The 17,998-nt window shown below is 33.7% G+C and overlaps 1 protein-coding gene and 1 long non-coding RNA gene across 5 annotated transcripts; one reads left to right on the top strand and one right to left on the bottom strand.

Annotated features, from left to right (window-relative positions):
- The first annotated feature begins 7,017 nt into the window (after nucleotides 1-7,017).
- Nucleotides 7,018-9,614, top strand: LOC106777194 (uncharacterized protein YuxK). The gene is made up of 3 exons (XM_014664736.2): nucleotides 7,018-7,341; nucleotides 8,609-8,776; nucleotides 9,223-9,614. Exons 1-3 carry the CDS (start codon nucleotides 7,161-7,163, stop codon nucleotides 9,447-9,449), a joined length of 576 nt encoding a protein of 191 aa, XP_014520222.1. The 5' UTR covers nucleotides 7,018-7,160; the 3' UTR covers nucleotides 9,450-9,614.
- A 5,736-nt stretch (nucleotides 9,615-15,350) lies between these two features.
- LOC106777351 lies at nucleotides 15,351-17,988 on the bottom strand. 4 transcript variants are annotated; one of them, XR_001376933.2, is made up of 4 exons: nucleotides 16,979-17,988; nucleotides 16,490-16,793; nucleotides 16,331-16,391; nucleotides 15,351-15,877 (listed from the first exon to the last, which is right to left on the bottom strand). It is a non-coding gene; the product is annotated as an uncharacterized LOC106777351 (long non-coding RNA). The 4 variants fall into 4 exon arrangements; XR_002670091.1 differs by having other exon boundaries at nucleotides 16,331-16,788; XR_001376932.2 differs by having other exon boundaries at nucleotides 16,331-16,793.
- Nucleotides 17,989-17,998: the final 10 nt, after the last annotated feature.

Below are 17,998 nucleotides of genomic sequence, written 5' to 3' on the forward strand. Positions count from 1 at the left end.
AACAGTCTTCACAGGATGCCAAGCCTTCAATGATCAATCAAGAAGCACCTTCTTTGTCCGGTTCTGATCACACAGTCAGTGCATAAGCCTTCTCCCTTTGAATCTCTCTCAAGATAGATCATCACCGTCTTCTTGGAGAATTCTTGGAGCGGTTAAGACAGAGAATTCAATCTGAAACAAGAAATGAAAATGTCAGATTCACAAAAGTCTCTGAACAACTCGTCTTCAGCCAATTTATAGTTTTCTGTTAAACAGATTGTTTCTCAGTTGAATAACCTACTAATTCAGTCGATTGTATTAATACAGTTATAACAGACAATCAACATAGAGGCTCTCAGCCAACGAAAATCAACACACATTCAATATAGTTGACCAAGTCATTAATGCTTAACTAACTTTTAAAAATATAGCCTTTTGAGCGTGTAAGCATATCAAAATTCCAAAACAGATCAATAATACAGTCGAATGTACACCGGACAAAGTCGATTGACACATGTAAAAACATTTTGAAATTCTTTTCAATCCAAAACATCACAAAGCATTGGTTCTCAAAATCTGTACAAAGGGTTTAGAATAGTCGAATCCATTACAGGTGTATTCGGTTGAACTAGAACTTTGTCACACAATTATAAGTTCATAAACGTGCTTGTGATTTTTCACAAATGTGCCATAAAATGTGTACTGTTATCAAAGCTATTTTACTGCACATTATCATACAAGCATTTTCCACAAATATATCACACAATCAACATAGGAACATACATCACGGTACATCATGTTCAGCAGGTGTTAATACCCAATTTCGTCCGGATTATTTTTCTAATATTTTTTTTGTCACATATTTAACTCCTTTTATTATTCATTCACCTATTTTCTTTTTTGTTTATTTTTATCACCTTCTTACTTATTTTTGTTTTATGGTAGTCATTTTATTTTAGTTTATCTTTTTATTTTATTTATTTTACTTTTTCTTTTCAATGCTTATTTTCCTTTAGTTTTTATTTTATCCTATTCTCTTTTTATTTCATTTTGTTTTTTCCTTTACAATTTTTAATTTTAAGTTTTTTTAATTTTCGTATTTTTTAAGTTTTATCTTTCTTATATTTTATCTTGTTTAAAAAAAAGGAAAAGAAAAAGAAAAGGAAAAAATAAGCCATGTGTGCAAAACGACAAAGGAGAACGGTTTTTGGTTTAGAGGAGACAAAGTGGTTTGGGGGGAACATGGCAGAGCAGAGAGCAAGAGAGCAAATCGTTACTGAAAAAGTGGCAGGCGGAGGTGGCCAAAAGAGAGCAACGATAACAGAGAGGGGGGAGAGCCCATAGTAGCAAGGTTGGCATTTCTCATCCTTTTTTACAAAAAGAATACGAGGCAGAAAGAGGTTCTTGGCGGCATCAAGCACAAGAGGCGTGAGAGTAATACTTGGTTGGAACCACGCCGAGGGAGGAGAAGGAGACCCATCGGACAAGCAAGGTTGGCATTGGCAATCGAGTCTTCAAGAGGTAAGTAATGGCTCCTTGTACTCTATGTTCTTGCCCTTGAATATCTTACTGTTGCATTGCCGCTATTGCTTGCTGTGACTGTTACAGAGATTTTTATCGATTATGTTGTGTATGTGTATGATCTTGTGACTTGAATCCTTCCTTTTATCGTTGTCCTTGGTATCCTCTGTTTCTTCTTCGCCGCCTATCCAATGGGGTCAACAACTGAGCAAAAAAAACTAACCCAACCTCTTCGAGTCATTCACCGACCCCATCACCATTTTCATCACACTCCTTTTAACTACCGCGTAGCTATCACTCTTCACACTAATGGCCAATCCACCATTGTCGTGTGACCTCCAACCAAAACAAAGCCAAGATTCAAAGCCAAAAAACATTACGTGATCACAACCAGAGACTAAAATGTAATTTCCTCTTTCAGTTTCTCAAATCAGAATCAGTTTTGTAGAATTTTCTTCCACAGATAGTTTTCCCAAACTTTGATTCATCTCATCTGCAAAGAAAGGATAACCCAGTTTCCCTGAGTTGTTCACGGTGCCTCTTCATCGCATTTCTCTTGGCCACAACGTCATCACCATTCTATTCTCTTCCAGACCTATACGTATAACCCCTAACCCAGGGGATACCACCACGGCTTCATCCACCATCACCTTCAAACCATTCCATTCACTCATTAAAATCTCCACTCCTTGAACTTTTCCTTAACGCCATCACCCTCAATCAGCATTACACAAAGTCACAAAAATAAAACCAATAAAAAAAATAAGAAGCAGAACCAGCCAAATCAGATTCAACCCCAAATCCCCATCATTCCCATTCGAACCCATTCAGAAACAAAACAGTAGAAGTGGCTGGCTTGGCTTTGCCGGCGGTGAGGAACCACCATAGGAAATAGGCTTTCACATCCACTTTTTTCCTAACTTGCAACAACGGAACCCCCAATCGGATCTCATCTATGGTGACTGTCAACTAGGGAAGAGGAAGATCACTCAATCTTGGTTTCCTAAATCTCTTATGTGTGAGGGTCGCGGTGAGGGAGTTTTGGTTGAGGGAGATTTTCGGTTCATGGCTGGCGCTGCTGTCACCGGTGGTGGCCTCGTGGAGCGATCGCGGGCGTTTTGAGAGCGGCGGTGGTTCGCGACGGTGGCTGGCCGAAGGGGAGCGACAGCTTGTGTCGTCCAAGGCTAAAAAACCCCAGCCCTAGGCTGGGCTGAGAGACGTGCGATGATGGTGTTCACGTCGGATGTCGCTGCAGCGCGGAGGCTTTGACGTTTTGGAAGGTGGTCGCCGGCGACACTTTCTACGGCGGAGCAGTGACCGGTTAGGGCAGAGGATGGCGGCGCCTCCGCCTGGGGAAGGAGAGCTCGAGGGTGTTGGGAGGGACTCTCTGTCTCAGATGTGAGTGTGTGAAAAAATGAAATGAGGAAAGTTGGAACCCCTACAAGGTTTCTGACCTAGGACCTTGGGCCGGCCTGGGCTGAAAAATGGTTTTGCTTCTGCACCCCCATGGCTACTAATTGGCGCCACTGCATAATGGGTTTGAGCTCATTCGTTCTCTGCACCCCCTTTGCTTCCATCCGCAACCCCCATCTCTTGGGGCTTAAGCCCATTCGGCCAAACAAAAAGTTCTCCCTTGCACAACCCCTTGTTCATATTTACACCCCCTTTTCCATTTGGGCTTAGGCCCAATCCGTCTTTAGAAGTGAGTTAGGTTTATGTTACCCTTCTTTTCTATTTTTACCACCCTCTTCCATTTGGGCTTTGGCCCAATTTGATTATTTTGTTTTACTTGTCATTTTGTCCCTTTAGTTTATTTTATCATTATTTTTATTCTTTTCTTTAATTTTTTACCCTTTGTTTTTATTTATTAATTTACTTGCTTATTTCATTTTTATCTTTACTTTCATTTTATTTAGTTATTTCCTAGTTATTTCTATTTTTCTACTTATTTGTTTATTTATTTATCTCGTTTTATCTACTTTGAAATAAAAAAAAACAAAAATATTTTAAAAGGTTTAAGCACACGTGCGGCCATTCGCGTCAGCCTTGTGTTAAAACCTTTTCCTCCTTCTTAAAAAAAAAAAACAAAAATATTTTAAAAGGTTTAAGCACACGTGCGACCATTCGCGTCAGCCTTGTGTTAAAACCTTTTCCTCCTTCTTTCAAAAAATACAAAAATATTTTAAAAGGTTTAAGCACACGTGCGACCATTCGCGTCAGCCTTGTGTTAAAACCTTTTCCTCCTTCTTTCAAAAAATACAAAAATATTTTAAAAGGTTTAAGCACANGTGCGACCATTCGCGTCAGCCTTGTGNTAAAACCTTTTCCTCCTTCTTTCAAAAANNACAAAAATATTTTAAAAGGTTTAAGCACACGTGCGACCATCCGCGTCAGCCTTGTGTCGAAAACCTTTTTCTTCTTCTTTCAAAAAAAATCAACAAAAAATATAAAACATCGTGTTTTCAAACAATCACCACCCGATCTAAAGAACTACGTAACCCTGATTTCTCAGTCCAACTGAGAATACATAGGAGCAAGGTCAATCCTTGTCGGGCACAAAAAACACAAAAAATATTTTGTTTTCTTTAGAGTTTTATTTTTTTAGGAGAAATTAAACATTTTGCAAACCACATCAAATTCGCGTATTTAGTTAAAGGTACTGCCTTAGGGCAGGCGTTGTGGGGGTGCTAACACCTTCCCNACACGTAACCGACTCCCGAACCCAATCTTTGGTTTTCGTGGACCTTGCTTTATCATTTTATGGTTTTTCCGTAGTTTTCCAGAGTAAACTATGGTGGCGACTCCAAAAACTTTTCAAATGTTTTCTTTTTTGGATCGTCGTCATCCCGTCGCGATTTTTTCCGGTTGCGACAGATGGCGAACATGCAATACAACAACATGTGTACTGTTATTAAGCATTATGTTGTCATCATCAAAAACTAGATTGATATAGAGTTTGTGTTGTCAACCATCTCAACGGAAAGAACAAACACCACTTAGTTATTTTCTGAATAATATGCAAATTAAAAAGATATAAATGTGTTTGATTTCTAAAATTTAGGTTAACATTGTTTTATCTCCTAAATTTAAAATAAATGGTTAAAGAAAGTATCTGAAATTTTAAAAATTTGTTTTAATATCTTTAATCTTAAACTCCTATTATGCAAATATTAGCAAAAATGAATATTTTAAAAAGTAAACATATAAGCTGTTTGATGAAAAAAAAAATTAAAATAGAAAAGTCTACAAGAAAGTATGGGTAATAAAACATTATATAATTACAGATCAAGTATCAACCTGAAAATTCTTTCATTTCATAAATTAATATGAGAAGATAAGTACATTTCAAGGTGACCTTTTCCCCAAAATTAATAAGAGACTACAAAAGGAGTTACATAACACAAAATATTGGATACCTAGGTATGACATTTAGTCTTTTACTTATGAATTGTTAGTTTTGATGCATTTAGTGTATACTTACCAATTGTTTATGACTTTGTAGTTGGTCGGGACTTCAAATATTTAAGGTCAGACACACCTCCAACATTGCTGAAAAGTTTGTGGTTGACATGGATAAAAGAAAGTGTAGCTGCAGAAAATGGACTTTAATGGCAATCTCTTGTTGTCATGCACTAACAACCCTGAGATTTTTAAACATCAATGGAGAAGACTACATCATACATTGGTTTAGAAGGTCAACCTATGAAGAAACTTGCATTCCAATCACATTCCCTGTCAACGGACCTCATTTGTGGCAAAGGACTTCAAATCCTGATATTTTGCCTCGAACTAAAAGGGTTTTGCCAGGTAGACCAAAAAAGAAAAGAAGACTAGAGCCTTGGGAGCAAAAGAAGGATGATACACAACTTAGAAAAAACGGAACCCATAAGAGATTTGGGATATGCAGACAACTTGGGCATATAAGAACTAATTGCCCACAACCAAGTCAAACACAAGAGCAGGAACCTACACCAAACCCAACTCAATCAAGTCAGATTACTGAAACCCAGCTTGAAGAACCCCAAAGTCAGTCAACTACAACAATACTTTAGAAGTCATAAAAACTTATTAATGTCCACATTCGTGGTTATTTTGGAAGCCATCTAAATACAAACTTTAATATGTATTTTGCACTTTGAATATTGTTTTGTGTTCTCTGTTGTTAATGTCCATATTGATGGTTATCATATTGTTTTGGGTTTCTGTTGAAGAACAACCTTGACTTCAATATTATTGGAAAAACAATTTATGATTTTAATGTATTGAGATCAATATTAATGTAACGACAATTTCTGAGATTATGAATCATTTCAATGTCATTTATAGCCCAATACGAGTTCATCAATATCACTAACATTGTATATTGACACCATAATTTCCAAATTTTTCATTCATTTAATAACAAACAAAGATTACAATATACCCAAGTTCTTCACTTCCAAAATGTCACTAATACAACACTTCATGGAATTTTAAACATAACACCAACAAGGATGATGTTAATTAACCCCATCAAACCTAGCATCCATATTAACACCTTTTTTCCTTCTGACCAACCAAAACTGATTTTTCCAGATTAATAATCTTTCTCCTTTGTCATGCAATTATACTATCCTTTCATCTACATTATCTTCATTGCGCCATTTAAAAAAAGAAATTACATCCTCACAATTCTTCATTTCAACTCCACTATTGAAAATGTGCAACCATAAACATTTCATTAAGCATCAAAAAAATGTATCTAGATTAAAAACTAAAACAACTTAACAAACCTTGAAATTAGGGCACCCCCAAATTGTCTCTCCCTCGTTCTTCACAGTTTTTGTCACTCTCAATACAACAACCTCTCCATAATAACATATGTGGGTGCCAACCAAACCTCTGGTTGAAGCACCACGACAACTCCCCTATGAGCAAATCGAACACTGATTCAACGCATTGCCAAGCGTAAGGACAAAAATCCACTTCATCCACTGGAAAAAGCAACCCGACTCCAAACCGCAATAATGAATAATACCCCAAATAAAAACAAAGAAACCTAACCATAGAAGAGAAGAACAACACTCCTAAAGATAGAAGAAGACACTGTATTAGAAAGAAGAAGAAGACTTCGATTACCTCACCTACCTAGAATCCTTCATTAAAGAGCTCAACTTAGGACAAAAATCGTATAACATTTTTTTTTCTAATCAAACCATATTTTCATACATGACATCCTTTAAAATTTCCTTTTGCCATGTCAGTTCAATCTTTTGCCACATCACCGATCATTTAACTCTATTTTTACTAATTTAATAGAGGGAATTTAATTGATGTAATTATACAATATTGTAACTCAATAAAAAAAATTAAACACAAATACCAACGAGATACTAAATACCGAATTTGGAAACCAAGGAATTAAGCCTTAATTTAATTCATTTTATATATAGTCAAGAATGAGCAAAACTAAATTTTTTAGGAACTTGTAACTTTTATAGGTTGAGACTCGAATTATTTATATTTTGATGATGTCTAAATTTAAACTTCACTTAAGAAAGTTGTATATTTAAACATGGGTGTAATCGAGTTTGTTAGTTTAGAACAGGAGACACAGTGTTGAACCCAAAACCCAAGACCCAAGGTTGAAACTTTGCTACACGCAGAGGGAGTGCAAGAGAATGATGAATGTTAGGATGAAGAGAGAACTGACAAGCTTAATAAAGACTCCAATAGAGAGACGGTGGTGTAATGGATTGCGCTGTTTCAGCTCTGTTTCTTCGAATTGGAAGGGCGTCATCCCCACTCTTCTTCAGCCCAGAGTTCTGCTGTACGACGCCGTTTCCCTCTTCTGCCACCGAGGTATTCATTCTTCACAGTCATTACTCTCTATTCACTTCATGGGGTTTCGTGTTTCGTGTGATCCAACTCGTGGGGTGTGTTTTTGCTCGTTAGCTGCCTTGGTTAGAATAAAAATCCCGCCTTTCGTATTGGGGATACTCTTAGAACACGAAAATTTGGGAAAGATTAATATATCTAACGTTCAAGAAAATTAACTAAGCATTCTGCTAGGTTGGTCTACGTTTTGAATTGATTATAGGGTCTCGATTTCCTTGTGATTCTCGAAGTTGAAGGAAATTGTATGCAGACAAATGCATTTGATGTGACCGCAATTGAAGTTTCGGAGGATCCCAAAATCTTGACATTGCAGTATAAATCACGTCCAAGATTTCTGTCGCTGACTGTTCTTTAAAAAATTGAGCACATGCCACAAATATTCCAATTCTTTTTGGAATTTCATCGCGTTCCTGTGAGTTTATTTTTTTGTCTCAGTGTGAGGTGGATTTTTGTTTGTATGTTTTATGGTTTTTATTAGTCTGGAGTTTTCAGTTCTTTGCTTCTTTATTGAATGCTAAATGGTCTCTCTTGTATCTTGTGTGTAATGATTTAGTTTAATTTATTCAGATTCCTTGCGCTCAAATAGAGACAAATTGGTAGGAGTATTCTTAGCTCAGGCGTTGAATTGAAGAATGCAGTTTACTTTAATTGGTATCAGACATAATCCATGATAGAGGACAATTTGAATATCCCATGTAATAGGGATTGAAGATGATAAGACGATGTCGGAGCCATTGCTGACCCTTGTTTGTTCATCCTTTGAACATTTGCATTGTTTTATTAGGATCTGATAATCAATTCCAACTTATCGGTGAGTTTTCAACTAAGCTATTTCACTTTATGGGGACATTGTCTTGAAAAGACTAGGGAATAGTTGTTGGAAAGTCTCTTTAATTGCTATCACCCCTAGCCCTGTCTTAGTTGTGGCCTCTTTGAGAGTTGCCTTTGTTGCAACTTCAAGGGTGATGGTTTAGCCTCACATCAACTCGTAACATGACTAAAGTAGAATATATAAATGCAGTGCAGAGCTCAAGTTAGAAGTGAAATTTGTGGAGTTGAGTTAGGTGTAAACCTAATTTCCAAGAATACTTTATTGAGGTTATTTTTAGCTGTAGGAAAGAAACTATCTCTATAAGATAGACTTGGTGAAACTAAAGGTTATAAAATTAGTAATTGGCATTTTGGTTGATGTTTTTAAAATCTCATAGCTGTGATAATTCTGTGTTGACAGGAGTAAAATGGGTAATCAGAGCAGATAAGTACAAACGGATCAAATTCTGCTGTGTTCAGTCTGATGCCGCTGAGCCCTATTTGAGAGCTTGCGGTCTTGACCGAGAGGATGTCATACGTCGAATGTTGTTTGTTGAAGGCCTGAATGAATATTCTCAGGGATCCACTGGTTAGAATGCTCTCACTTATTTAGTTAACTTCAATGGTTTTTCACATTCTTTAGCCTATCTATGTTACTACATTACTGTAGTTTTGGCGAACATCTGTGCATATAAAGTTTTAGCATTAGTCCACATCTGTAGTAACATTGTAAGGACCAATATAAGATCTGCTTTGTATCTTATGTTTTTAGGTCTTTTCACACGGATACTAAATATTACTAATTCAAGTTAGCATTGATAAGTTTCGTACTTTATTGAATTGATAAGTCCATATTCTGTTGTATGATGAATGTCACTCTCAATCTGAATTAAGAATGACGTTGCCAAAAGCATCTGAATCTGGATCATGTTTAGAGCAAATTCTGGAATAAATATTTAGACTAATACTTCACCACAGTGCTATTTCTGTGTGATTTTGTGTTTTGTGTCAATCTCATTGATTTATGATGTGCAGCTGCATTGCGAGTTCTGTCATACTTACCGCGACCTTACTCTGCATTAAGCTCACTCTGGGTGATTCCTACTCCTCTCAGGGATGCTGTCTATGATTATGCAGCAAAACAAAGATATGAATGGTTAGGTAGGGCTCAAGATTATTTGGTTTTGCGAGAGAAAGATCTGCTTGAGCGTTTCATTGATAGGGAAGAACTGATGAGACGAGCTCAGGATTTGGAGTTTTAGCCACAGTTTACACTTACAACTTTTTTCTTCTGTTATCAGCCACAATTTACACTTACAACTTACAACTTTTTTCTTTTGTTATCTTGTACAATGGTAGATTGTAAATTTGAATTGCTTTATGTTCAGATTACACGTGGGATTTAGATTAAATGTCATTTGTCATGAGACCATCCTCCCTTTCCACAAGCGCAATGCTCTAACTCTTAACACCACCCCATCCTTTCCTACAAAGGGTTTCTTCCCACACCACCAAACTTTCTCTTAATGTCTAAACTATCCTTCTTACATGGGTCAATTTTTTTTCTCTCCTATGATTACTCCACCCACCTACCACTCACTTTTTTAAATTTAAAATCCAATTTAAGAATTCATTGAATTTTAAAATCTTATGGTTTAGTTTAGGAATTCATCATATTTTAAAATCCGGTTTATAAACACATCGATTTCGATTTTGAAACTAACTAGATTTCAAAATTCGATTGAGAAACTTATTCAATTAAAGAATTCCCAAGATTTTGATATTAATCAGATTTTAAAATTCAGTTAAGAAATTAATTTATTAGATCTCAAAATATGATTAAGGAACTTATTAAATTTTAAAATTCGTTAAAAGTTTTCATATTTTGAAATTTGATAGACATTTTTCTCTCATTTCGAAATTTAATAAACACTTCTCTTGGATTTTAAAATTCATTTTTTTCGGATTTCGAATGAACATTTAATATAGATTTCAAAATCTTATTTTCATACCTCTCTTCAATTGAAAACATAAGCGTTGTGTTACGGTTTAATATCTATTCATTCCCTCTTCATAGGTAATGTTTAATATAAATTGAAATAAATAATTTTATTGTCTTTGGTCATGTTGTGTTACTGTTTAATATTTATTCGTTCCCTCTTCGTAAGTAGTGTTTAATATAAATTGAAATAAATAATTTTATTGTTTTCGGGTATGCTAATGTGTTGATCGGTTTGTTCTTTATTGTTTTTATGGTCATCTCGGCCACTTTGTTTCTTCGGCCACCTTGACCAACCTCAATCTTGAGTATTTTAAGTTTATTCCTTTCCATCATGTCATGCTTGAAGTGTTTGATAAAGTGATTGATAGTTCTTCTTTCTGTGTGTCTCAAACTATCCGATAAACTAGAGAGTTGACAAGTCCTTAGACTTCTAAATGGCGGAAACTATGCTTTCGAAATTATTTGTTAATGATTTTAGGATTTTCTCCATAACCCATTTGGCTGGCAACTGTTTTCCATTCCTCTCTATCTCCATTCCTGCCGAGTTGATTTACCACTTTCTCACATTTTTTATCTTCCATTTTCCAAGTTTTCAAACTCTTCTATGAGAGTTTAAAGTCAGACTTGTATTTGTGTTTGGTGGGGTTTATTATTGCCGTTAGTTTATTTTGTTTTAATTTCATTGAACTCCTTTATTTTTCTACAAATGTTTCTTTTTTTTCATTTGAAATAATTTTTTTAATTGTTGTGATTAATATATTCTTATTAAGTTTTACATTGGTATTATTGAAGAAGAAGTGAACTGCATTAAAGTTATAACAAAATAAGTAAAAATAAGTGCTTGAAATTACCTTCTAGAATTGTAAACGTATAAAACAAATATGTTAAAAACTATTAACACAAAAGTTGCTTTCAGGTATGTATTCAAAAGTGATTTTTGTTAACACTAAAAGAAGTTATTTCATGCATTGAACAACAAAGGCAACACATAAATGCACCTTGGTAATTAAATCAAGGTGAAATTCTATAACTTGTTATAAAGAACTAAAGAGAGAAAAATATATGTAATGAAGATGAGGTGTACAATTTTAGATAATAATAAAAAGTAGAGAGCAAAACTGAAATTCAATCAATAATAAGATTTGTTTCTTATTTGTATAATCTAATAAATTTATAAGTTCATAGATTTTTTTGAAAATCAAAATCATTGTATTTGTAATTATTAACATTGTGTAGTTATGCTAAAATCATGTCAGTGAAAAAATGTTTTTCAAATGAGACACTTTGCTATCGTATTAACATTTAACAATTTCAACAATACAAACATAAAATTAAATCATCCAAATATTATAAAAATAAAAATAAATTACAGAAAATACAATCATTAATATAACAATACTCAGAAAATGACAATGGACTCTAATCACATTAAGTATAAACCTGCAATAGCAAAATCATTCAAAAACAGAGGTAAAATCTATTCAAACAAATTTTGAATGACTAAAGAAAGCTAGAAATCAACTTAAAACTTACAATTTTCAAGAAACTGAAAATTTCACTACTCAAAACCTATCAAAACACTCTAATACTAGGCTAAACAAGCTAAAAGTAAAAACTGAACTAAAACAGAAAGAAACTTGTAAAGAAACTTTTTAAACTAAAGATTCTAAAAGAACACTTGAGAAGTCACTAATTCTAAAAGATTCTAAAACTCACTAATGAAAGCCTAAAAAGTACACTAAAACTTGTATAGAAATGATATGTGGAACTGTTAAGAGACTTTCTAAACAACTTTTAAATTGTAAAAGAAAAGTAAAAACAAGTCAAAGTACAGAAACAGCAAGAAAGGCAAAACCTGACTATTAAGCAAAGCACCTATAATCGCACTTAAAAACATGAACCAAGGCTAGCACTATGCTACAATGACTCAAAAAATTTATTCCTAAGCTATCTAAACAGAACACTCACCCTCTAAACAAATACAACAAATGCATACTAAACCAAGTAAAAACTGAAACTGCACTAAGTAGCTAATAAAACTGGAATGTAAGTATCTAGACAAGTTTAAAATGCTAAAAGACTAAAAAAAAACTAAACTAACTACTCAAATTGACTTGGAAATCAAAATCTGTCTATAGGAACCTATGAATACACTATTTGACAGCAAATTTAAACATAAGAGCAAGCTAATCTAATACAGTAGCTAAAATTCATCTAACCTATTCCCTACAAGTTTAAAATACTAAAAGAAGATTAGAATTAAAGCTATTTATCAAAAATTATGCAGAATTAAAAATACAGCTTATTCACTAAAATCTGTCTACTCTATTATCCTCTCATGAATTAAAACTACTGAATTGTCATTTTCGAAATTAAACTGCCCCTACCACATAAGTCCAAAAATTAAGTTCTTGCACTCAAATTAAAGATAATTGAGTCAAGAATCTAATGCAAATAGAATCAACTCAATTGGATCACTGTGGAGAAAGCTATGGACCAGACATGCAGAAGAGGTCAAAGCTGTCAGCATTTAGTTTTACACTAAAAACCTATCTAAAAAAACTATCAAAACAGAGAATTCACGATCTAAGCAAGTTCTAAATGATAACAGAACACTAGAAACTAGTCTAACTAATACAAACAAAAAAAACTACAAAAATTCACTATAAAAACCTAAGAAAAGTATACTACACTAGCCTAAATAAAATTGTACTAAACCAGTAACTAATATTGCAATGCAGAAGTCTAAACAAATTTCAAATGGCAAAAAAAAGCTAACAATCAATTAAAAAACTACATATCTACAAAGACTCAAAAACTCACTATTGAGAACCTAAAAAATATGCTAAACCTAAACTCAAATCTGAAAAATGCACTATAATAGTAAAGAGAAATGTTTTGCTCCATAGAGGATTCCTGGTCCTACTGAAATGTTAGAAAATAGAAAATTCTTATTATTTAACCTTACATTAAGAGATTAGTTGGAAAATTGCTAAAACACCAGAAACACTGAAGATGGGAAACTACAACAACTACTGTTTTTCATAATTACAAGTTCACAACCACCTCCGGACATAAGATCAAGTCAAATCTAAGATCCACTTAATTTTGGATAGATTTTCTTCTTTTGGCCTTGTTTGAAAGTTTAGATCTATATTTTTCTTTTGAATTTGATAGAAATATTTTATTTGGATGATGAAGAATGATCAGTATCAAGAACAGACTTGAATTCCCTCTAAGTTGTTAAAACCAAACAATAACTAATTCATGAGCCAAACCTTGTTATATTAAACTATGAGGTCCAATAATAATATATGAACACTGCAATTACATTTGACAAACCTTATTATATTAAACTTCATTCTGAACTTAAATGAAAGGAAGAAGTGTTGAAATCTTGGAACATGCCTGTGGGAAGCTTCAATTCTTGGCTCTCAAAGTGACCAGAGTTCTGATTAAATGAAACAATACATATATCTCAGTTTTTGAAAATCTGAAATTTGCATATATTTCCTCTCCCTTTTAATGTCATCAATTAAAATCATTACTCTTAAACAAAAAACGAAATAATTTCAAATCTTATATTCTTGTATTATCTCATTTTACTCGTAATTAGACTTGTGCTTAAATTCCTAACATTTTCTTCAAAGTGAAATCTGCAATATTTTTGTCTTTTTCTTTCAATAGATTTGTGGTTCTGTGGATAGACTGTTAAATCCTCAGAACTAGATGCATCAGTATAACTAGTAAAAAAATCTGCAATTTTTCTTTTTGTCTTGTTTTCTCCAGACGATGTTGGAAACTACTTCACTGAATGAACTATTTCTTATGATAACTTTGTAAGAATTATAGACATTCATTTGAAAGAAGTTCATAAACCGAGTGCCAATAATATATTAACACAAATTTGAGTATTATTGAACATGTTGAAAATATGGGTATTACTAAATCTCATGTTTGATAATTGATACTAAATTAATTTATAATATATTTTTAATCATATTTTAAATCCACATGATTCTTAAGGAACTAAAAATAATAAATAAATAAAGATTAAATAGTAATTGAGTTTTCTAAATTTTATGTATAAAAGAAGAGGGTAAAATGTACTCATGTTCAACGAAATAAAATGTGTACGTTGTGATTCTTCAATAACCACATAACATAGTTTAACAATTAAGTTCCCACAAAGAGAGACTGTTGTTAACAAATTGCTCATCTAAACAAAAGTTCAAAATAAAATTATTCAAAATAAAATTAAGCAATTAAATCCAAATTAAGTTTCCAATATATCTTTAGTGAGATGGCAGAAATACAAACATAGGAGATGTTTGGCTTAAAACAAAGGTGATAATGCTCGAGAAAAATAGAAGCAAACTACAAACTGCTTTGAGTGGGATGCACCAGGCCCTTGCAAGAGTGCAAAACAAAGGCGATGCATAAGAAACCAAGTAGCAAGCTACTTTGATGGTTCTCTCCCTCAAAAAATTAATTTAATATCGTGTGAACTAATAGTTCACATATCAGATATTAAACTGATAAGAACAGATACTACACTTGATCTTAGCCAAAAGGCCGAGAAAGGTATGCTTTGACAAGNAAAAGTGTTCAATATTTATATCTCAATCTTCATCTACTTGTCAGTGTTCTGACAAGTGTGGGACTTCGTAAATGGAGTCATATGCTCCCAAAATCACCACATCAGTAACAGACTTTGAAATCAGCAATTGAGTTCATGGCATGTGATAAAACTTGAAACTACTCGGTCATTCCAATTTTCTTTTTACTAGATATAACCAACCATGTTACTTCTTCTCTAATGGCACTGGTTCATGTCTAATTAAGGCTTAACTAAGTACTTATATAGCTGTCAATGAAGCCAAGAATCCAATTGTTATCTATGTCTCTAATTGTGATGTTGCAATCTCTAATAAGTGATGCGCAACCACGAGGAACTGTTTTCTTCATTGTTATTTATTTGAACACTAAATTATTTTTGCCCAACAGAAAACAGGTCTAGACATGTCTGCCTCTGTCAAAACCACTAAATTCACCCAATGGTTATAATAGGAAACCCAGATAATTAATTCACCAATGATTGTGTACCCAGCTAGCTAATTGGAGAAATGTAAATTGAAGAGCGGACAACAATATTCACCAAAATAAGTAATTGAACTGATCTGAATGGGATGCGCCAAGCCCTTGCAAAATTGCTAAACAAAGCTATGCTTTAGAGATAAGTAACAAGCTACTCTAACATCCCTTTCACTCAGAATTAATTTAATATAACAGCAGATCCGGTTGAAACACTTACAAAAAAAATTATGAGATCTTCAACCTAATAACACTTACAACAAAAATTACGCACAACTAGGAAAGAAATCTAGAATAATAGAGCCTTCAAATATTTCCTCATTCTAGGCCTCCCATATTCACCAACATGCCAAAACAAAAACCCTTTGCTATCGGTAGTGCAATGCCGCAACCAGTATTAGCTGTTTTCTGCATTACTATTGACTTGAACATTAAGCAAATTGGAGGATGGTTTCTTCACTCCTACCACCTGAAACAAACTATGTTTGCCCAAGACTAGTAAAATCCTTCTTCCGATTCACCAAATCACTCACTGTAATAGGGAATCCCATAAAAAAAGCCTTTTTGTGGATCAGCAGACAGTCACCAGCAAAACTGAAGAAAAAATAAACAAACATTTAGCTAGAGCAAAAACACAAACTATAAGAAATCTGACCAGATAATTGAACTAATTTGGTGGGATGCACCGGCACTTTGCAAAAGTGCAAAACAAAGACTATGCATAAGAAACCAAGTAGCAAGCTACTTTGATGGTTCTCTCCCTCAAAAAATTAATTTAATATCGTGTGAACTAATAGTCCACATATCAGATATTAAACTGGTAAGAACAGATACTACACTTGATCTTAGCCAAAAGGCCGAGAAAAGTATGAATTGAAAATGTCAAGTGTTTAAATTTTATATCTCAAGCTTCAACTGTTTCCTTAAAAATTCCTTTAAAAATTTATTAAAAAATCAATACTTCCTCTTTAACAAAAAAAAAAAACAGAGAAAAATATGCCATAAGTAGTTGAAGTGATCATTTTTTATACCCCAAACTTCATCTACCTGTCAGTGTTCTGACAAATCTGTGACTTCATAACTTGAGTAATGCTCCCAACATGATTTCCTGTGATGAACAGACTTTAAAATTTAGAAAAGCAGTTGAGTTCATGTCATGTCTGATGAAACTTGAAGCTAATTACAGTCATTCCAAATATATTTTACTTGATATTGCCGACCATGTTGATCCTTCTCCAGTAGGAGTGGTTCATGCCTGATTAAGGTTTAACTAAGTATTTCTTATATGATACGTATGCTAAGTGTTAATGGAAAAAATTCAGATATGTTAAACCTTGTCAATGGAAAAAAGTTGCAGACTATGTACAGCTTCAAGAATGGGAACCTGATTTGTAATAGGAACCCAAATAAATACGAGAGTAACTTTATCAAGCTCATCATTGATCCCTTGTAGGAGAAAAACCAAGACCAGGACTAATCTTACTTACAACCTGGGCCTTGCAAGTCTTGGCTGATCAGAAGAGAAGGTAATCATCATCAAAGAACAATTGGAAAATACATAACTTTTGTTACAAACAATCTTCAAAGGCAAAATGTCCTCCTTGGTTTGGTGGATGAGGAAGGATAATTTCAGCATAAAACAAACAAATAACTTAGGAAAATCCATTTGATAAGGTAATTATGAAACTCTTTTACCTTATGACAGTCCCAAAGAAACAACTAATCCATTAAGAAGAGGATCCCAGCTTTCATCTATCCAAACTATGCTACGATAATTGAAGTAGAAGCTAAATTTCTTCTTTCTAACTCATCCACTAAGACTTAAAGCAGATGGAAGAGAAGTCATGTACTGCAAACTGGGATGCTTTCTCTATTTCTTTCAAAAACAATTTCCTTCCACTAGCGTTTTTATGTGCTTGAAAATTCTTTATCCACAGAGAAGACAAACACCACCAAAAAACAAATGAAATATACTTCAATCATATTTAGCAAACCTCAGGCTTTAGAAATTGTATTCTACAAAAATTATAAGCAACAAACCAATTAGAACATTAAAATAAAAATCATCAGAAATAAGACTAAATAATTGAACGGTTAGGTAAGATGCATCATATGCCCTTGCAAGAGTAAAAAACAAGAAACCACATAGCATGTTGCTTTGATGGTCCTCTCCCTAATTTACATCCTAAGCTTACGCTGTTTATCAGTGCAGAGAGTATATGTTACGCCTAGTCAACGGAAAAAAGAGATATGCAGATATCTGTCATCATCACTGATCCCTTTGTAAGCTGGGACTTAAAATAAAAATACATATTTTTTTAATCTTCAAAGGCAATTACAGTTAAATTATATATATATATATATATATATATATATAAAAGCTAAGTGTTGAGAATTCAGAAAACTACAGATTATAAGGCCTTGAGAAAAAGCTGCTCATATTCAGGTAACTCTCTTTACTAAAGAAAAAACTAATGAAAAACAGGTAACTAAGACATCGGGGAAAATAACATTGCAACTGACTTGAGTGGGATGCACCAGCACTTTGAAGAAGTGCAAATCAAAGGCGATGCATGAGAAACAAGTAGCAAGCTACTTTGATGGTTCTCTCCCTCAAAATATTAATTTAATATCGTGTGAACTAATAGTTCACATATCAGATATTAAACTGATAAGAACAGATACTACACTTGATCTTAGCCAAAAGGCCGAGAA

This window comes from Vigna radiata, chromosome 11 (genome assembly GCF_000741045.1).
Source record: "Vigna radiata var. radiata cultivar VC1973A chromosome 11, Vradiata_ver6, whole genome shotgun sequence".
NCBI lineage: Eukaryota > Viridiplantae > Streptophyta > Magnoliopsida > Fabales > Fabaceae > Vigna > Vigna radiata.

Bases quoted from the DNA above. Each gene is read 5' to 3' on its own strand.
- LOC106777194 (XM_014664736.2), top strand. From the start codon at position 7,161: ATGATGAATGTTAGGATGAAGAGAGAACTGACAAGCTTAATAAAGACT. The intron at 7,342-8,608 runs GTATTCATTCTT...CTGTGTTGACAG, and splicing joins TTCCCTCTTCTGCCACCGAG to GAGTAAAATGGGTAATCAGA. The intron at 8,777-9,222 runs GTTAGAATGCTC...TATGATGTGCAG, and splicing joins ATATTCTCAGGGATCCACTG to CTGCATTGCGAGTTCTGTCA.